Source organism: Bos indicus x Bos taurus, chromosome 4 (assembly GCF_003369695.1).
Source record: "Bos indicus x Bos taurus breed Angus x Brahman F1 hybrid chromosome 4, Bos_hybrid_MaternalHap_v2.0, whole genome shotgun sequence".
Classification (NCBI taxonomy): Eukaryota; Metazoa; Chordata; class Mammalia; order Artiodactyla; family Bovidae; genus Bos; species Bos indicus x Bos taurus.
Window position 1 is genome coordinate 42,817,753 of NC_040079.1, and position 22,087 is coordinate 42,839,839.

Below are 22,087 nucleotides of genomic sequence, written 5' to 3' on the forward strand. Positions count from 1 at the left end.
CAAACCCTAACAGAAAAATGAGCAAAAGATGGAGTACTCTCAAAAAAAGATACACAATTAGCCTTAGCTGCATGTCACTATGCACAACTTTACACATGATAAAAGAAATAAACATTAAAAATATGAGTGTATCTCATCTTTCAAAGAACAAAAAATTCAAAAGCTCAGCACACCCTCCGCTGGCCGAGCTGTGGGGACAGGCTCGTAGACACTTGCGCTAAGAATGCAGACAGCTCAGCCTTCCACAGGGGAGTGTCCATGGCTGATCTAACAAAACCACAGACACACTCGCAACTGTAAGGGAGGGGGTGGAGGGAGCACATGGGCAAGTTTCCGGTTATTTCTCACTTGGGAATATCTTGTTCTGGGTGGTGATTCATGGCAATGCTCGCTTGTAAAAATACATCAGACTATACTTGAAAACTGCACCCATAACAGATGCGTGTGGTGTGTCACTCTGCCTAAGGGCCCCATCTTTGCGAACTCCCTTCCCTGGGAGATTCTGAATTCAAGTTGGCCAGAAGCCGCCTGTGGATCGAAGTGAAAGTTTCACGGGGGCAGCAGCCTCAACTGTGAGACACACAAGACACAGGCTTGGGGTGTCTGGTGGGCTCCAGCTCAACCTCATCACTTACAGCTAACCAGGTTTCCGGCTGGTGGCGGAACAGACCACAGTCAGGCCTGCAAGAACCACGACTACGCAGGATGTGGTAAATTTACCAAGTATTCCAGGGGCCTTCCAAGTCTGGAGCCAGGCGATCCAGTGTCTAGGGACAGCGGGAAGATGAAGGGGCCAGGGGGCCCTCAGCAGGGGTGGCCTTGTCCCCTCAGCAGAGCCAGGGGCAAGCCCTGTACCGAGAGGGCACCTTGCTGAGCCAGCTGGTGCTGATGCTCGAGAGCCCATGTCTCCCCAGAACTCAGGAGGGCATCCTGGGCATGTGGAGGGGGCAGTTCAGGCAGATGACCTTTCAGTTTCTCACTTACAACCTGCTTCGGATAATTAGCTTCGGGGTGTACCCCTCAAGCCTAAGTTGTACTTATGCACACAGACCAAGTCTGAGATGCAGAAAAGGATACGTGACTAACCTCAGGCAGTCTGAACCCAGAACCAGTGGCATGGTCAGAGAGGGAGAAGGACAGAAAAGGAGCCAGGGCATAGAGGGGAGTGTCCTCCCAAGAAGAGGGACATTCTGGTAGGATCAGGGGATGAGCAGGGAATGAGCCGGGGATGGAGGCAGGCAGGGAGAGCGGGAGACGGCTCCCTGGGGAGAAGTCTGAAATAAAACGGTGCAGAGTGTGAGGTTTGCAGGACAAAAGCAATGGAGAGAAAATGAGTGTCAACGAGCTAGGCTAAGTGACCAGAAGCCTTAGGTGGGGAGGGAGAGAGGAGGCCACCAGTTTCAGGGAATTATCTTACACACCTGCCTGAGTGTGCATGAGACTAAAGGGAATGGAGAAAGGCAACGAACCGAGTAGGAGGCTTCAAGCCCCAGTCTGCGTGGAGGGGTCAAAGATGCTGAGACAGACCCAGCTGTGGTCTTGCTCAAATAAGAAGGGCCAGTGTGCTGAGGGCAGGACAACAGAAGGACTACAGGTTCACCTCCTGCCCTCTTCCCAGTACACGCAAAATATGAACCAAGTGGCACCAAACCCAGAGAGTGTGGGGACACGTCTGGGGACACGTAGGAAGTGGTGCTCCATTCCTGCAGAACAGAGACGGACACAGTACAGCCAAGGCCACCCGTGCCCTGCTAAACACTGCTAGAGACCAGCTGTGAATCAATGACAGACTTCACAGACAGGGTAACTGGAGTCTGGAGCACAAAAAGGAACACAAAATCAGGAATCACCAAGCCCTGAGACAAGCCAGCTTCCCAGGATGGGGGCCACCAAATTCTACAGGGAAAGAAGTGTTGCTGTGAGCCCCAGAGGGAACAGGATACCAGGACCCCACAACAGACACGATCACCCTTCCAAGCGATGGGAGGGATACTGGACTCTAGAAAATCCATCGGCCAGCTGAGAAACTGGTGATCACTGAAATTTAAAAAAAAGGAAACACAAAAGGTGAACTCCAGGAAAGTAGTTGTCTCTGGGAGCACACTGCAATCGGGGTGGTCAAATGGGGCCTGAGATTTATCTGTTTCTGAGTGTACTCTTCAGTTATCTGTGTAAGGAAAAATAAATGAAAAATTTCAAAGGATCATATTTTCTGGATGAAATAAATGAGAACTCAGTGCTTCTGTAACAGTCCCCCAAGGGGCAGGGCATCTAGAAAGGAAAAGGCCCCATGGACTAAATGCTGGGTTACATCACGTGTTTCTCTATTCCAGACCGACCTCCAGGTGACAGTGGCATGGCTCAGGCCAATGACACACGGACATCTCAAGAACACACCAGTCACAGAAACAAATACCTCTGCAGACGCCCAAATCTGTCTTTTTTTATTCTGTGGACCAAAAACCTTATGAAAACGGACAACCCCTACTCCTAGGCTTTTGAGCTGTCTCATTTTCCTCAATGAATATGTATTACTTCTGAAGACATTCTGAGAACTTTCAGAATCTAACAGTCTGGTCACCGTTCTCTAACTCCACAAGAAACACGGCCAACAGAGCAGACAGAGTCACCGAGCACAGTTTACACAGCGGAACACGCCAGGCGGCCGCTCCAAAGAACACACGGCATCGATGAGGCCGGCGAGGACACATTTGTAAGAGTCGCTGTGTGAAAGAAGCAAGGGAAGAGCAATGTACACAGCATGCTATCATCCCTGCAAAAATTCAATCTGAAAGACAGGGTGGTGACGTGGGGGAGGCTGTGCCTGTGGGAGCAGGCGTGCGTGGGAACTCTGTACTCTGCTCACTCTGCTGTGAACCTAAAACTCCTCTAAAAAATAGTCTGTTTTCTAAAAAGTAGAGGTGAGGCATAAATAAACATCTACGGATCCTCACAGACTTCCCCCGTGGTGACTGGCTCATGCCCGGAGTTGGGGTAGGGGGAGAGACACCTCTCTGCGGAAAGAACAGGAGGCGGGGTCATGATGAGAGGAGGACTGAAGTTCCATGGCTCCCCTTTCTGCTGCTACAATCCCTTTTAATATCTGCATATAGCATTTTTCAAAACATCAGCAAAAAATAGTTTTAAGGAAAAAGGAAGTTCTAGTGCTAGACGGGGGGCTTCCCTGGTGGCTCAGACAGTAAAGAATCTGCCTACAATGCTGGCAATCAGGGTTCAATCCCTGGACTGGGAAGATCTCCTGGAGGACATCATGGCAACCCACTCCAGTATTTTTGCCTAGAGAATCCCATGGACAGAGGAGCCTGGCCAGCTACAATCCATGGGGTCACAAAGTCAGACACGACTGAGCAACTAAGCATGAGCATCAGGGCTAGAGAGATAACGGGAGGCAGATCTAAGTAGACACTGCAGCAGCAAAATCAAAGGTCCTCGGCCACAAGACCACAAAGTGGGAAAGAGATGAGCACAAGGAGGCAGCTGTAAAGAAATGACCACTGGACCCAGGGGCAGAGCCTCTACCCTGCAGCCAATGGAAACTGCCAACCAGGGCAGGTGAGACTCCAGCCCCTGGGCCACCCTCAGCAGGGCTCTCCCCAGTGTCCTTGGCAGAAACCTGAACACTGCTGTTAAAGTGAGATCTACTCTGAAAGAGGGCACTGCCAATCTGCCGGAGGACAGGGACCACACCCAGCTCCACGGACCCTTGCTGTGTGGCAACCATCCCCCTCCTTCCCGACCCTGAGCTCTGGGAGGTACTCCCTTTGTGTTTTGCTCTTCGGAGAGTTGGGGACTTGTTTTTCTTGGGATGGAGAACAGATTTCTTTCTGTTCTCTTATTCAGGACCCAACAGAGTGGGCTGGGGTGGGCGGTCCCACAAAGCAAGTTAAGAAACCAGTCGTCATGACATCGCTTTGTGCAGCACCCATTCTGCCAAGCATGTGGGCCAAGCGTCATGGAGTCCACATGCAGGTGCTGGGGTCATGGGGTCACCCCATAGGTACCAGGGTCACAGGGCCAGCCTGTGGGCACCAGGGTCGCAGAGTCAGCAGCACTGCCTTCAGAAACAAGAGGCCAGGAAAGACTTGGAAGTTTGTTCTCCTGGGAGAACATGAGCATTTGAAATGACATTCCTCCTACTTTATTCAGCTTTCCCCAGGGACGCCCAGAAAATGCTCAAGTGTTTTTAGGTCACAGCTAGTCCTACCTACCCACTTACTGTGACACTCTGGCAGCAGCAGAACAGAAAGCTCCCAGGGAGCGAGCCTGCCTGCCCAGGGACGCTGGCGGGGGTGGAGTGGCTGCCCGAGGCACAGGGCTTTGCAGGGACCGGGGGAACAGCACTTCCTACTGATTTGCCCCACAGAAAAGATTCTGTCTAAGTACCTGAGGGCTCATGGAAACGTGAAGAGCACTGACTCCGTCCCCCTCATCGGCCCCCATGCCGCACTTAGCGCGAGTCACACTCGACCCCACTCCACCCCACCCCACGGAAGAACTGGCCAAGGAAGGCAGAAAGGTTATGCCAGAGGAGGGGAGTAGTTCCTTCCAACTCCACACATGACAATGCCACCCACAGCCCAGCGTGGGGCTCGCTGCCGGAAGCAGAACGCACTGACAGAACCGGGACTGCTCATTTAGCTGGGGACAGCCAAGCGCCCACTCCTCCCCCCGCCTCCCTCCAGCTCAGAGCAGCTCGGGAAGGCGGAGGCGTCCAAGGCGCTGCCCCTGCACCAGCCGGCCAGAGGGCCCACCGGGCCTGGCGCTGCTGCACGCCACGTGCCCCAGATCCTGAGACAAACCTATATGTGTATTCATTCCAGAAACACTTGCTGGATGAACGAATCCAAGTGAACCCTCCGCTTGAACTAACACTCTCATTTTACTGTCTCTCTTCACCCTCACAACAACCCTTTAAGCTGAGAATCATCACCCCTACCTGACATATGGAAAAACTAAGGCCCGAAGGCCAGACAGCTTAACAAGGTCTGAGCTGGCATCTGAATGCAGGGTTTCTGACTCCCAAGATGCACACCCTTAATCCATACCATGAGTTTTTTTTTTAAGGGGGCACAGAGAAGAACACTGGAAGTAAAAAGTTGGGCAGGATAGTTTCAGAGGTAAAGAAACCGGGAAACGGGCATAACCCAGGCCTAGTAGCCAGGACACAAGCAGTGATAATACACCTGGTGCCCAGATCCTCAATTTCAGACCATTCTCCAATTAAACCCGAGGCCCAGGAATTCCTTGGGGGTCCAGTGGTTACGACTCCACGTTCTAATGTAAGGAGAGCGGGTTCAACTCCTGGTTGAGGAACTAAGTTCCCACATGTAGCACGGCAAAAAAAAAAAACCAAAAATGCAAAAAACAAACCCCAAGGCCTCTTGGAGAAAAAGCCGACTTCACAATAGGATGACATGGAACATGTTGTGGCACAAGCATGAGAAGTGCTCAGAAAATGATGTGAAGATGTCAAAAGGATAAGTCCATCTGACGGGCTTCCTGAGCAACAACACAAGACATGGGGGTCATAACTACAGAATCAACATCGTAAGGCACTCCAACACACAGAAACAAGTGCATGAATGAGAGTGAGTGGAGGAGGAAGAAAAGCCATTCCTAACAATATAATCCCAACTAATAAATGTGGAAAGGAGGATATAAACGGGAAATCGCAATTTAGCAGACACCACAGCGGTAACTGTTTCAGGAGAGAATAATCAATGGTTGCTAAAATTAGTGGGCAATATATGAGAAGAAACAAAGATATTTACAGAGTCTCAAAGTATCTCTTGCACAAGACACTTATTAATTACAAAGGGGAAAATAGTAACTCTTTAGCACAGAAAAAAAGGAGTCACTGACACCACCTTAGCTGGTCAAAACAAAACATTAGACAAAAACCACACTGAGAAACACTCTACCAAGCAAACAGTGTCAAGGTCATGAGAGAGAAGACTAAGAAACTGTGCCAGAGAGCGGAGACTGAGGAGACATGCCCCTAATGCAGTGACGACGACAAATGCAATGCTGGCCAGGCAGAAAGGACCCTAATGGAACAGTGGGTGAAAACGGAACAAGGTCTTCAGATGTGCTCACAGCAGCCCCTGGTCACAGGAGGTACAAACATCTGGCATGCTGACAGAGGGATCCACAGGATTCTTTGCATGGTTTTTTCAACTTTTCTTTTTTTGGCAGGTCTTAATCATCTAAAACAGAAAGTTTTTTTTTTAAAGACCACAAAATAAATAGACCTTGAGAATTATATGCAAAAGCACATGCTGGCCCTTGTTTAGCTAAGAAACAACTGACCGCATTCCACCGCATCATTGAGACCGGGACATGCACTTGACCCTCAAGAGAAACTCAGAATCCAAGCTCACAACCAACTAGGCACACAGGATTCAAAGCGGAGTCATCCGAGACGACCTACTCCAGGGCTTCTCCAAGCGAACCTGGAGGTAGAGCCCTATGTCGCCAACTGCTGAGCCCCCACCTGTCGTACCTGGTGGCCTTCCCAGAAGGATTTCTCTTACCCACAGGAGGACGGATTCCCTGGCTTAAGAGAAAGAGACTAAAAACTAGGGCCTGCTTCAGCCTCCTTGCAGTATAGCCTACAGAGCCCAAGGCCCGCTCAGACTAGGGCTCTGGACTCCCACCAGTCCCAGGCCTGTCCCTCAAGGGTTCTTCACCAGCAGGAAAGCTAAGTGCCTGGCCTCTCCATACAGAGACAGGGACTCAGGGCTCTGTGGTCACACAGGACTCAACCAGGAGTTTACAGAATGCTGAGTTGCCATAAAAGACAGGGATGAACAGAACATAGATGTGAAAGCTCTATGAAAATTTTCATAACTCTATGAAAATTCAAGAAAACCTGAATGTTACTCGGTAATGGATTTAGATAGGTTAAAATTCAAAAGTTTATCACTTTTGAATATGACTTTTAATATGAATCACTCATTCACTAGGCTGGTTACTAAGTGCCAGCTATGTGCCAGGGACATCGCAGGCACTGGACACATGGTGGACAGGATAAATAGAGCCAAGGTGCACACAGTAACAGAAAAGCTGGGCTCTGTCCCTCCATCACTTTCTGCCAGCTGCCCTTCTCCTGGTTTCCCTGGTGAGAAAACTAACACAGGGGGCTAAAGATATAAAAAAGGCAGTTTACATGGGGACACACACGGGAGCCGCCACCAGGGGCCAGAGACAAGGGTCTGAGCCAGAGGCCAGAGAAGCGCTTGCCACAAGGAGAGCCAACCACAGAAACAGAGACCAGGGGAGAGGTCAGGAGTGTGTCCTGAAGGAAGGGAGTGACGACTGACAAAAGCAGGCCAAGGATGCGCAGGATGCAGCAGAGAGCAAGCACAGGGTGGAGCAGCAGCGAATGTTGCACACGTGTCACCACTGGCCTCCCACCCTCGTGGCAGGGCACTCGTGGTTGCCCTGCTCTGCCCCCAATCACACACCCCACTCTCCTGACCCCAAGGCAGACGCCCCCTCACCTCGTGTACAGTGCCCCAGCTCTCAATCCTTGGACCTCTTCTCCATCTACACTCACCGCCTCATCCAGTCTGTGATCTCATCCAGTTAGTGGCTTCAGACCCATTCATATACTGATGCTTTTCAAACTCCCACTCCAGTCCCGCCTACATCCCACCCTCTGAGTTCCAGACCTGAGATCACTAGCGTCCTCAGATTTTACCGACATCACTCACGGACATCACGCACATGACTGCAGCCAAAGCCTAACCTGTCACCCCCAGAACTAGCCATCCCCTACCCCGTCCCTTCAAGCAAATGTCAGCTCCACCCTTCCAGGGGGCTCAGAGCAACAAATTTTAAGGGAGAGAAAAAAAATGAATTTACAAAAATATTAAAAATATATATAATGTATTACTAAACACAGTTGTCACTAAAACACTATAATAAAACTAAAGAGTTTATATTCCTAGAAAATCCAAGAAAATCAACTGAGACACCATTACAAAACAGTGAGAGAATTCAGTATCGGTGCACAGGACTTACTGAGTAAAAACATTAAAATTCTACAGAAGAATATAAAACAAGACATGAATAAACAAAATGTACCTAGCTCTTAGACAGAAAGACTCAATAAGGTAAAGCCGTCATTTCTCTCTAATTACAATTACATATCTAATGTATTACCAATAAAAATTTCAACAGAATTTTTCACATGGAAAAATTTTCCAGAAAAGTCTGTTGACAAGGGATTAAACCAAGTATTAAAATGTGTCACAATAAAGCCATTGTAAATAAAACAGCTAGGTACTAACAAACAAATAGAACAAATGGTTTAGTGTTTATGAATAAATGGAACAGAAAAGGAAAAAACACATTTTAAGTAAAACCAATGGAGCAAAGGTAAGAGCAGTCAAGAAATGTGTTAGGGCTGCTGGCTGGCACCTGGGGTTGGGTCAGGTACCCACCATCAGACATTCCGGGAGAGAGAGAACAAACTGTTACAACCTCTGTGAGACCACTCTAGCAACATCCATCAAAATTACACACTTCATACCCTCTGACCCAGTAATTCCTGTTCTGGGAATTCATCCAACAGATATTCATACACATGTTCCAAGAAACATGTGCAGGTACAGGACACTCGCTGCAGCATCATTTGTGACGGTGGGAGACTGAAAACAGCCTAATTACACTCCCTGCGGAGAGTCACTAAACAATGACACCATGCCACACAGGAGAATACTGTGCCACAGCTGAACGGCTGCAGTCAAGTCTGACCCTTAGCTACAGGCAGATTCGCCCAGAATGCTTCCGAAAACTCTGACACACAGTGGCAGCCAGGCCGGTCAAATTCGATCTCGAGGGGTGGGTCCAGCAATCAGCATCTTAAAAGTCCTGTAGTTGTGAAGACAGTGACCATGCATATCAGGAAAAAGGGCACCTGGCAACAGAAAGACTCAGTCCTTGTCAGCGGCCTGTCAGCTGCTCAGGGATGTAACTAAAAGTCCACACAGTATATCATATATAAATCAATATGAAAAATAAAAGTTTATAAGACAGAAAAATTTTACATCTAGTGAGATGGATGAACCTAGAGTCTGTAATACAAAAGGAAGTAAGTCAGAAAGAGAAAACAAATATCGTATATAAATGTATACATATGGAATCTAGAAAGACAGTACTGATGAACCTATTTGTACAGCAGTAGAGACACAGACATAGGGAAGAGACTTGTGGACACAGCGGGGGAAGGAGACTGGACAAATTGAGACAGTAGCACTGAAACATAAAGATGTCCATATGTGAAGCAGACAGCCAGTGGGCATTTGCTGTATGATGCAGGGACCCCAACCCGATGCTCTGTGACAACCTAGAGGGGCTGCGAGGCAGGAGGGAGGGGTATACTTATGACTGGTTCATGTTGATGTATGACAGAAACCAACAACATTGGTTATTTAATTATTTAATTATCCTCCAATTAAAAATAAATAAATTCAAAAGGTTTTTACAAAAGTATGGACAATGGCTGCCTTTAGGGAGAACTCATTTTCAGTACACACTCACATAACTTTCAAAAGTGTTCACCCTAAATCCAACTGCTAATTTACTCTGCTGCTGCTGCTAAGTCACTTCAGTCATGTTCGACTCTGTGTGACCCCCGTCCCTGGGACTCTCCAGGCAAGAACACCGGAGTGGGTTGCCATTTCCTTCTCCATTGCATGAAAATGAAAAGTGAAAGTGAAATCGCTCAATCGTGTCTGACTCTGTGCGACCCCATGGACTGCAGCCTACCATTTACTCTACTACAAAATAATCAGGGAGTGGGAAACTCAGCATATCAACAACCTGATTTTTTAAACAAATAAATTTTGAGAATAGAAAAGCAGAGGGTCAACTATAAGCAATATGTGGTTGGAGCCTTTAATTTATAGATTTAAACTTTTTTAAACATTATGACACTATGAAAAACTGGAAGTTTAAACACTGGTTGAAAACATTTACGGATGAAATGATGAGATAAAACTTACTTCTAAATAACACAGGAGGGGGAGAAATGGCTGGGTGCCAGGTTGGCAATGAGTACACCCAGATCCATGACATTCTTCTGTCTTCTCCCCTTTGTACTTAAAGTCAACTTAATACATTTTTCACAAGGTACATATACTTTTTTTTCAACAGAAAAAAAAAAAAAGCAAGCATAAAAAGCTATACTTCTTTCAGTCAGTTCAGTTCAGTCGCTCAATCGTGTCTGACTCTTAGGGACTCCATGAATCGCAGGACGCCAGGCCTCCCTGTCCATCACCAACTCCCAGAGTTTACCCAAACTCATGTCCATCGAGTCAGTGATGCTATCCAGCCATCTCATCCTCTGTCGTCCCCTTCTCCTCCTGCCCCCAATCCCTCCCAGCATCAGGGTCCTTTCCAATGAGTCAACTCTTCGCATAAGGTGGCCAAAGTATTGGAGTTTCAGCTTCAGCATCAGTCCTTCCAATGAACACCCAGGACTGATCTCTTTTAGGATAGACTGGTTGGATCTCCTTGCAGTCCAAGGGACTCTCAAGAGTCTTCTCCAACACCACAGTTCAAAAGCATCAATTCTTCGGTGCTCAGCTTTCTCCAACTCTCACATCCATACATGACCACTGGGAAAACCATAGCCTTGACTGGACGGACCTTTGTTGGCAAAGTAACGTCTCTGCTTTTCAATATGCTGTGTAGGTTGGTTATAACTTTCCTTCCAAAGAGTAAGCATCTTTTAATTTCATGGCTGCAATCACCATCTACAGTGATTCTGGAGCCCAGAAAAATAAAGTCCGACACCGTTTCCACTGTTTCCACATCTACTTCCCACGAAGTGATGGGACCAGATGCCATGATCTTCGTTTTCTGAATGTTGAGCTTTAAGCCAACTTTTTCACTCTCCTCTTTCACTTTCATCAAGAGGCTCTTTAGTTCCTCTTCACTTTCTGCCATAAGGGTGGTGTCATCTGCATATCTGAGATTATTGATATTTCTCCCAGCAATCTTGATTCCAGCTTGTGCTTCTTCCAGCCCAGCGTTTCTCATGATGTACTCTGCATAGAAGTTCAATAAGCAGGGTGACAATATACAGCCTTGACGTACTTCTTTTCCTATTTGGAACCAGTCTGTTGGTCCATGTCCAGTTCTAACTGCTGCTTCCTGACCTGCATATAGGTTTCTCTATACTTCTTCAATGCTACCAAAAAACACTCAAATAGAAACCGACTGTGTTACTTTTGAAAAGTATCTCTCAGACAGTTCTGGTAATAGCTGTTTTCTTTTTTTTCTTAACACAACAAAGAGAACATCTGGGCCCCAGAGAACACTGAGTACTGCTTCAATTCCCCTTGACTCTGGCCCTCCCTTCTAACTATGGTTTCAAGCAAAGCACTTCACACTGCTATCTCCATTCCTCATCGGTGGAAAGGAAGAATGTCAGGCTCTGGCATCTTGAAGTACACATTCCCGGGGTGGGGGGGGCTCCCTGGGGGAGTCTCACTGGCCCCCTCCTTCCCCACACACTCATGTTCACTCTCACAGGCTAGGACACCAGGTCATTTTTATGATGCGGCTTCAGTATCCAATAAACTTAAGTCACTGCTGTAAGATATACAGGCTAACCTCTTCTAAATGAAGCCTAGAAGCTAGAAATGAATCCCAAAATGAAAACAGGAATATAATGTTTCTAGAGGAAAAAAAATACTTCTAGCAAACAACCTATATCATGTTTCTTGACTTGTAATTTAAATCAAATCCTTGAGGCCTCTTACACCTGAGGTTCCTTAGAGAAGGGGCAGTTTCAGGGTGAATCGCTGGGTGGGACAGCAGCTTCTCTACTGGATGAGACTGAAAACAGACCCTGAGGCAGGCGGGCCCAGCACAGCCCCAGTGAGGTCTGAGAGCTGCGTCTATGGGGAAAGCAGGCAGACATCCCTGGACCTCTGGCTTTCCACTTACTATTCTCAAAATGCATGTTTACAGCCAACACCTTCATCTGAGCAAAAGAACCTCTTGGACACACGACACTCAACAGCACACACAACATGAAATCAAAATCAGCAAAAGGGATGCAGGAAATGCTCAGCATACAATGTTCAGCAAAACATAAGCCAAGTGTAAGAGAACTATATTATAAGCATACTGTGTGTGCGTGTGTGTGTGCGCGTGTGTGTTCAAACACATGCATGCACATTTACATGCATAGGAAAAAACTGCAGAAATATCCCATAAAATTAAGGGGAAATGGTAGGATGTGTTCTTGTCTTTATACCCTTATCTTTGTTATCCAAATAGCCTACACTGATTATAATGAAGAAGAAAAACAGTCTGTTCTTGTTTAAGGAAAGAAAAGCAATACCGAGAACAGTACCTACTTGAGGGCTCACTATGTGCAGGACTCCTGCTCATCAGGTCTTACACACTGACCTCAGTCAATCTTCACCATAAGCCGACAGGGCGGGTACTTGGGGTGGCATTCCGGTATGTCCACGTGACTCTATCAAAGGGCCTCCTGCAATGGGCACCTGAAAAAGCAGGGACCAACAAAGGAAGGACCCTGTTTAGAGACCAGCCCAGAAAGCCAGCTCTCAGGCAGCGTGACTGCACGCAGGGAGGATGCCCCGGCAGAAAACTTCTGCCTTTTTGCTCTTGTGACAGCCCATGCAGAGATGCCCTCTGCACCTCTAAGGCAGAGATGTCACAGGATGTGGGTGAGCAGAACCAAAGGAGAGGCACGAAGGAATGAACTCAGCATGCATCAGACACTCACCTAACATGGAGCTAGGACCAGAGACAGGCTGAGTAAGTCTCTGCCCAACGCTGAAAGATGTGAGAACTAGTCATAAACAAATGGTAAGAGGAAACACACACTCAAAGGAGACGCAGTTACCTGTGGCAGGCGGCAGGACAGAAGGCTGGAAGACCTTACTGAGGGGACAGAAGCACTGAAGAGCGTGCTGTGCATGGGCAAATGCACCAGCGCGATGAAGATGAAACATCTGCTGGGTATACTACTGGAAATCTGGAATCTGAAAGTGGAATAACTGAACACAAAGGCCATGCCACCCAAAATAAGAGAAGCACTGAGCAGCTTTCTAACACACCCTTTTTCTATCAGGACTTTACCACACAGGTCAATGCATCAAGCAGTTCCATGACACCACCCCTTCACGAGGCTCTTCTGTCTGCTTCCCTGTGCAGGAAGATGGGTAGCTCAGGAGGGACTCAGGAATTCTGTAGTACTGTAGTATTTGCTACTGAAAAAAATCCATGTATAGATGAATCTGCGCAGTTCAAGGTTGTATTGTGGAAGAGCCAATAATGCTTTCTTTCCTTTTTCTTCTTTTTAAAAAATTCTGTTCATGATTTTATAAAGGCAAAAGCCAGAGGTAGCACAGCCTTTTGGACATCTTTGTCAGCACTCTAGCACCAGCAAGTGCCATTATTACTGTTTGCCTACAGCGACACCTGCAGATCCAGAGCAAAACTGCAGGACCTATTGCCACCAAAGTGGGACCAGACACAGAGATGGGATCAGAGGCAAACCCCACCCACCAGCTGCTCTGAGAGGTGTCCAATGTAGCCATTAGGATGTTGATAGTACTGATTTTGCATCCCTCTCCTTTCACAGCAACAGTAATGTCATCAGCATTTCTGAAAGTTTCCCAGCAGTATCCCTAGAAGTCCTTTGAGCACAGTTCACTGGGTCAAGTACAATAGAAACACTGGGACTCGAAGCAGTACTTTTTACAGTATCTTCACTTCAGACACTGTGAAGCTGTGAAGCTTCATATACTGTGAAGTTCCCCTGCAGAAAGTAAGCATGTTCTCAAAGCTATCTTGTATGGACAAGGAAATCTGTGTGCCCAAATGCTCTCTTCTCTAAGGAATAAAACTGGGCATCTTAAGCCCTGAGGTGGCATGTGTTAAAAATCTGCAGGTGTTAAAAATCTGCACATTATTTTATGTATAAGCAAAAATGTACACTGCAGAAACTTTAACCGGTGGTTGGCAGGGCCTAGGCTGGGGACAAGGAGTTGACTCCAAAGAATGATTTGCCTGTAGACTGAGAGAAGCTGCCATCACCACTACCCAACATTGGGCAGAACCACCAGCAAACAGGTAGCAAGCAGGAGGAATCAGAAATCAGTCATCTCAAACTGGAAATCAGACTCTAGGTAACTGGTTTTTGGACAGGTTACCCAGGAAAGGCAGTGCTCCTGTGTGGCTACCTCAAGAGTAACTGTCTTAGGTTATTTAATTAACAGAATCCCCAGATCTACAGGGGCTTCCTTGATGGCTCAAACAGTAAAGAATCTGCCCGAAATGTGGGAGACCTGGGTTCGATCCCTGGGTTGAGAAGATCCCCTGGAGAAGGGAACGGCACCCACTCAGTATTCTGGCCTGGAGAATTCCATGGACAGAGGAGCCTGGCAGGCTCATGGAGTCATAAAGAGTCAGACACCACTGAGCGACTTTCACTTTCTTTCTTTCGATTTCCAGATCTACAGTTCACAGGATAAGTGATTCTGGGCACTGACTGGAGGGACTAGGGGGACAAGGACGGCTTTCATGTTCCATTTCAGAGCTGCCCCAGCAGTGTCTGTCAGAGCGAGCTAGAGATCTGGACCACAATTTCTTATTTTGTTCACGGAAAATCAGCAAGTACCTGAAGGCCAAGAAGGTTCAGTCCCTGGAACCACTGAGCCTGTAGCATCAGTCTAAGGTTTTCTGGGACACACCCAAGTCTTCAGTCTATACTTACACCAGGGTAGGATTCACAAAACCCAGAACACAACTCTTTGGTCTAAGAATAGGGTCTCTGCAAAACAACAAGGCAGCTATTCTAATCTATTACTCATGAATCAAAAATAAACCCCCTCTTTTAATAGAGTTTTTAGACATAAAAAGAATGCAAAAAATTAGTAAAATGAAGTATACAAATCATTATAGAAAAATTAGAAAATATAGTAAGGAAGAACAAAGGCAATGAAAACCACTCACAATTCCACTCATAACGTATTTCCTTCCAGGCTTTTCTCACACATACAGTTAACCCCCTCTTGAACACATGGTGGTTACAGGCACTGATCCTCCATGCAGTCGACCTCAGCCTTTCAGACTCTGCTGTCTTGCCCCAACCTGTCTCCAAAAAATTCATTTTCCCCAGAACAGGTCACAGGCACAGTGCAAGGAGAGGGAAGAACAGAAGGGAAGTTAAATTAGAAGGGATGAGGCAGGAGAGGTAGCCCAGGAGAGGGCAGGGAGCGGTCCTATTAAAGAGGGAAGAAAGCAGATTTGCCTAAAAACAGAAACAGGCCAGGAGCAGCATGGTCTTTCAGACACTGCCTCAGCTCATACACAAGGAGGTATCAGCTCTTCTCACCCAAATGGGAGCAGTGAAGCACCAGGGAGCGGAACCTCTGAAAAGTGAAGACAAGTACCAACACAGGGCCTGACTGAAGCCCTTCCACTCAGTCGCTGTATGATCCTTAGTTCATTCAACAGTCACGACAGCCAGTGAGGCAGGTGCTGTAATTACCACCTTTGCATTGCAAAGGCGAAAACGGAGACACAGAAAAGTGACCCTGCTTGCCCAAGATAATACATTTACTAAATGGCAGACTCTGGGGGGAACTCTGGGTCCACAGTCCCCCGTATCAGACAACTTCTTCACGTGTGCATTAGACCAAGAGGATCGCAGGCCTGCATCTCAGCAGTTACTCTGCAGGGGAAGAACAGAATCAAGACTCTGAGGAGAAACTTCCACACGGATAAGTAGGTCTCATGGGAAAGCATAACTCTATGAACCCAGTGCTCTAACTTTGGCTCAAGCTCTTAACTGGCTGTATGACTGTGGGCAGACTATTACCTTACCTTACAGAGAGAAAAAGGAAGAGGACTGAACTAGTTGACCTACAGCTTTCAAAATATATAAATAATGTACAACTCAATAACAAAAAAAACAAAGAACCCAAACAAAAAATGGACAGGAGACCTAAACAGACATTTCTTCAGAGAAGACGTACAGATGGCCAACAGGCACATGAAAAGATGATCAAATCACTATTAGACAAATGCAAATCAAAACTACAATGATGTATCACCTCACACTGGTCAGAATGGCCATCACTAAAAAACCTACAAATAATAAATGCTGGAGAGGATGTAGAGAAAAGGCCAGCCTCCTACACTGTTGGTAAAAATGCAAATTGGTACAGCCACCATGGAGGTTCCTTAAAAAACTAAAAATAGTGTTACCACAAAATCCAGCAATACCACTCCTATATCCAGAGAAAATTCTAATCTGAAAAGACATATGCACCCCAGTTTACAATAGCCAAGACATGATAGCAATGCAAGTGGCCATCAACAGATGAGTGGATAAAGATGTGATACACACACATACACACACACAATGGAATGCTATTGGGCTATTAAAAAAAAAGGAAATAATGCCATCTGCAGCAACATGGATAGACCTAGAGATTACCATACCCCATACCAAGTGAAGTAAGCCAGACAGAGAAAAAAACAAGTATCATAGGATATCACTCACACGTGAAATCTAAAAAAGATACAAATGAACTTATACACAGAGCAGAAGCAGACCCACAGACACAGAAAACAAACTTACAGTTAACAAAGAGAAAAGGGAAGATAAGTTGTCAGTTAACAAAGAGAAAAGGGAAGATAAGTTATAAGTTTAAATTATCAGACACATACTACTATGTAGAAAACAGATAAACAAGATCCTTCTGTATGGGACAAGGAACTATATTCAGTACCTCGTAATAAATCATGATGGGGGAAAAGAAAAAGAAAGGAAAGAAGCAGCCGAGTAGAGATTCTTACTTGGGAAGAGCTAGCGGTTCCCTGGGGGCTTCAGCAGCGCCAGCATCTGCTCCCGGTGCCTCTGCCTCCCCAGAGCTGACAGCCACTTCCTGCAGGGTGCCCCGTGGGCCTGGGGGCTCCTGGGGCCCACCTGAGTCTGTGGTGGAGTCTACCTCCACCTCCTGAACCGGGGCTGGAACTGGCTCCTGCTCCGCTGTGGCAGCTGCCACCGCCGTGGCCTCCTCTTCTTCCTTCCTCCTGATTTTCTCCTCCAGCTCTTTTCTCCTCTTTTCATCATCCTGACGGGCCATGTGGTCAAAGGTTTTGAATACCTAAAATCAAACAGCAATTCAGTGTTGAGTTCATCTGCCAGTACTGTATCACACATTCTGTAGAAATACAGCAAAATCTGGTTTAAAAAAAAAAAAGAATGAAAAAGCAATAGATAAGAAGATGTTCCCACTAGCAAAATGGAAATGCACTTCAAATTCACCAAAAGCCACTACGAAAACAATCTTTAACAGGGGAATTCCAAAAATCAATGAAAAAGTGAAACTTTTACAAGCCAAGGCTCACAATATTTACACACCTATGAGCCCAATATTTACGTCAAAAGACGTGTAACTAAATGGTCTCATCTGTCATTACTTCTACAGCCCCAGAGAGTCTTGTTCAAAATGCAAAGAACCCATTGTCCTGGTGCTGGGAGCTATAAAAGCCCCAACAACTCAGATGCAAAAAGGGAAGATGGGGAATTGGTTGAATTTCAGTCCACAGTGCAGGCTGGCTCACTGGGTTGCTGCTATCGTCCTATACTGCATGGGAGGAGGGACAGTGCAAGTCTCACCCTGGGAATTCAAAAGACATTCATAACGTGCCTACAACTTGCCAGGAGCACCAAAAATCCAGCGACAGCTCCCACCCTTGAACAACTCAATTTTCTGGCATGTGGATCAGTCATTAATCTTTCCTGGGACACAGTCACACCCAAAAAAGTACTGCAACTCTCCATCCAAAAAGTGCACAGGAAAACGGCATATTGCATGCACTATTTAAGGGTGCACATAACCCTGAAGTGTGGCCAGGACAGACCCAGAAGTGACAAGTCTGACAGGAAAGGCTGTGATAGATACATGTGATGCCATCGGAATGTGGGTGCAAACAAGCATTCTGGCGACAGAGAGCTAAGGACATCTCTTAGAAGAAGGGGGTCTGCATCAGACCTTGAATGAAAGGTATGTCTTCCAGAGGAATGACAGGAGGAAATGTCACAGCGCCAAGAGGTGGGCTCATCAAGAAATATCTCTTATGGCAGCTGGAGACAGGAAAGCCAGAAGATCCACGTTGAAAAGTGGGTGGGAGGAGACCCTTACATTCAATCCAGCAACCATGCCCCTTGGTATTTACCAAAAGAAGATGAAAACATGTACCAATAAAAACCTGTACACGGATGTTTATAGCAACTTTATTCATAAGAGCCAAAACTTGGAGGCAACCAAGATATCCTTCAATAAATGATGGGATAAACGAACTGGTGCATCCAGACAATGGAATATTATTCTGCCATAAAAAGAAATGAGCTATCACCCATGAAGAGACATGGAGGTTATTTAAACGCATATTAGTAAAAGAAGCCAATTTGAAAATGCTACACAATGTGTGATTCCAACTATATGACACTGTGGAAAAGGCAAAACTTTGGAGACAATAAAAAGACCAGTGGTCGCCAGAGGTTGAGGGGAGAAAGGAATGAACAAGTAAGACTACACAGGATTTTTTTAGGGCAGTGAAAATACTCTGTGTGATGTCATAATGAGGGATACATGTCATCATACATTTGTCCAAATCCCATAAAGTGAACAACACTAAGAATGACCTCCAAAGTGAAGTCTGGGTTTGGGTGACTATGATATGTCAATGCAGGTCCATCCATTGTAAGAAATGCACCACTCTGGTGGGGGATATTGACAACAGGGGAAGCTGTAGGGGTGGGGGTGGCAGGGGGTAAATGGGAAATCTCTGTACTTTCCCTTCAATTTTGTTCTGAACCTAAAACTACTCTAAAAAGTAGTCTTAACAAAACAAAAATGTTTTAAAGTGTGTAGAAGTCAGTTTCCAAAGGGTTAGAATGTAGACAGGGGCTAAATAACTGCTGTGTGCACTGGGCCAGAAGACAGAACAAGAGAAGTTACAATGTCAGTGTTTTTATAAACATTCTCTCACAACCCTCAGGAAAATGCTGTTAGGAAGATAGCACTGATATTTCAAAGATGAGGGAAAACTAAGCTCAGAGGGTAACTTGCCCAAGATCCTGCCAATGAAAGAAGAAAGTAAACAATTATACAGGAAGCACACTAAACACTGAAAGGAAATGGAGGCAGAGGAAGGCAAGGGAAATCCTAAGGTTAAAAACTAGAAACAGTACCTATCTCTGCTTCTCCAGAGAACCTGAGCCCCTGACTCACTCCTCTCACACCCATGTCAATGTTACCAGACACCAGACCCACTGCCCTCAGAGCCGTTCATCTTCCTGACACACCACATCTTCATCTTAACTCCAGAAAAGAAGTAACAGCAAGGGCTCTCTCCAAACACTGGGACCTCCCTTGGACCCCAGGCCTCATACTCCTGATGACACTGTGGCCCCCACTGCCCTTGCTTACTCAGCACCCCCGGATCCTCTAAGATGACACGTGCTTCACCTCTCACATCGCCGCTGACCTCAGCACTCATTTCAGAATTCTGGATTGCGGAGCTGGAAGATGTGTCCCTGACCTCCAAGCAACCTTCTCAATTGACAGAGAGAAGAGTGAGTCTCCCAAGACTTCCCAAGAAGCTCCAGGAGGAGCAAAAAGAGCTAGCTTTCCTGACTCTCATGGGGAGGTGGGGTGGTGGGGGCGGGGGGGGGGGGGGGGGGGGGGGGGGAGGGGGTGGTAACCTTTTAAGCAGGCTTCCCAAACTGAACTCCAGAATAAACACAGGTTCAACTGAAATGAACAAAATGTCAGTCTAAATTACTGTCTTCTTAAAATACACTAATAAATAAGGGAGTGGAATACAATTTCCACATGCATCTTTCCTGCTAAAGGTCCTTCAAACTGTACAGCCTGGCTGTGCAAGCCCTTAGAACTGGGAGGAAAAATTGAAGAAGGTTTAAACCACACAAACATCCCATACCCCAAAATACCAGGGGAAAACAGGAGTTCCAGAATGGAGCACTACAATACTCCCATCCAAACTCTCTTTGCCTGAATTCTGAAAAGACCCCCAAGCACCCCACTGCCCAATGCCTCTCTGAATAAAAGAACAGCTCCCCAGGATTTACCCTGATCTACTCAACCACAATAACCAGGGGACATCTGCTCTTTTAAAGTTCCTTGGGCAATGCTGACGATTGAGAACCACTTTCAAAAAACACTACATTCCTCTTAACTACCTGCTAGAAATTGTCCCTCCTGGTTTCCATGGAACTTACTGCCCTGCCCACTTCCCTCCATCCCCCTCCCACTCCTACAGCCTCTTGCTTCTCCAATTCCTTCTCTGGGGTCCTTCCCTCCAAAAGCACCTTCTCTCTGCCGTGCTCCTTCACCTTCAGCTCCTCTCCTTCAAACCACTCAGATTCTTCTACCTCCCATGAGATTCAGTCCCACAATTCAACAGCCTATGGACAGAGACTTCTGTCTGCAATCTCCAATTCAACCTGTCTAAAACTAAGCTTCTTCCCCTAAACACATGTGACAATTCAGTGAATACACTACTGATATTACAGTGCCCTGGTCTGAAACCTTGGGTCACTGCTGGCCCATCCCACCCCTCTCTGCCTTGTTCCCTACCTCCACTTTATTAAACTGTTCACCAAGTCTTAACCTTTGAGAGTCTCTAAAACATAGCAGGTGTCTTACATACTGTTACCAGATTCATGAATTACCTGTCAGTTCACCTGTAAAACAAGGAGAAAGATCAACCTTTTCAGGTTGTTAGGAACAAATGACAACCTAGAACAAAAATTACGTAACAACTGCTAGGTGCTCAGTAAATGTTCCTTTCTTTTTTCTGCAAAAGATCACCCTAGACAAAAGTGTTGCCGCTCTACAATGGACTGGTTAAATAATAGAACAGAAAGATATGGAATCAGAAAAATGAAGTTTTGAGCTCTAGCTATATGATGAGTTTGGTCAAAACACCTGATCTGCTGAACTGGCACCCTCATTTGCCACATAAAATTCAACCTTATCTACTTCTCAGGCTTCCGTGAAATTATTCATTTGCCAAAGGATTTGCTAAAAACCATCTCTGACACACAGTTCTCTGATCACTTGGATGGTACTTAACCACTACAAGGATGAGGAACAGCCTTAAGTTTTCAAACGGAATACCAACCTCACTCCTCATTTGACCATATCATCTCTGGTTGTTATTCAAACATTCTAAGCTTTTGTTTCTTCATGCAGGCACTTAGGAAAGTAATATCGGACCAACCTGAAGTGAGTAGCAAGACTTCACGAGATGAACCTTTGAAATCACTCTATAAACTGTAAAGTGCTAGACAACAGTGAGAGGTATCGCCAGCATTTCTACCTTCTCAGGTTCCTGGCTCAATGCTTGACTGAGTATCCTCTTTTGATCCCATCAAAATTCCACCTCCTCTACAAAACTTGTCTTCATTTCCAAAAGATCATTTCTATTCCTTTCCTTCCAATGGCTCTGTCAGATAACAGGCAAAGATCCCTGCTACTGTATTTCATCTCTTTAAATATAGCGTAAGTGTCCCAAGCAGAGAAACCATTATTTAACCATCCGCATAACCAGTGTATCTCCAATGCCTGCGGCGGCTAAGAGTGTGAATTCTTGCTTATTACATTTCAAATACCACGTCAACTTCAGTGAATGATAGCCTCCAACATAAGCTTAACCTGGGATGCACAGATATATGCTCACATGTAAACTTATTAAGTACTATTATACGGTCTTCGACGTGAAAAGTCACGTTTCAAATGAGAGAACCACACCCATCACACAGCCTCCCCCTCGTCCAGTAGTCGTAGTTCTGAGGTGTGCAGGTGTCCGTGCTGCCGCCGCCCCTTCCCTTCCCCAGTCTAGCCTGCACTGTTTTCATTCTCTGCCTGGCCGGCCCTGTCACTCGAAGGGGTTACGCGCTGCTGGAGCTGACCGGGCCCTACGCTTCTGACATCCAAATGCACCCTATCGGACCACGCTGCTCTAGAGCCGG

The 22,087-nt window shown here is 46.3% G+C and overlaps 1 protein-coding gene across 1 annotated transcript in view; it reads right to left on the reverse strand.

The window, feature by feature from the left end:
* Window positions 1-22,087, reverse strand: part of NUDCD3 (NudC domain containing 3) — a 70,738-nt gene that overhangs the window by 47,914 nt on the left and 737 nt on the right. The window contains exon 2 of the mRNA XM_027539253.1: window positions 16,879-17,189. Within this exon, the coding sequence (XP_027395054.1) occupies window positions 16,879-17,189 (311 nt within the window). The remainder of the gene's footprint in view (window positions 1-16,878; window positions 17,190-22,087) is intronic.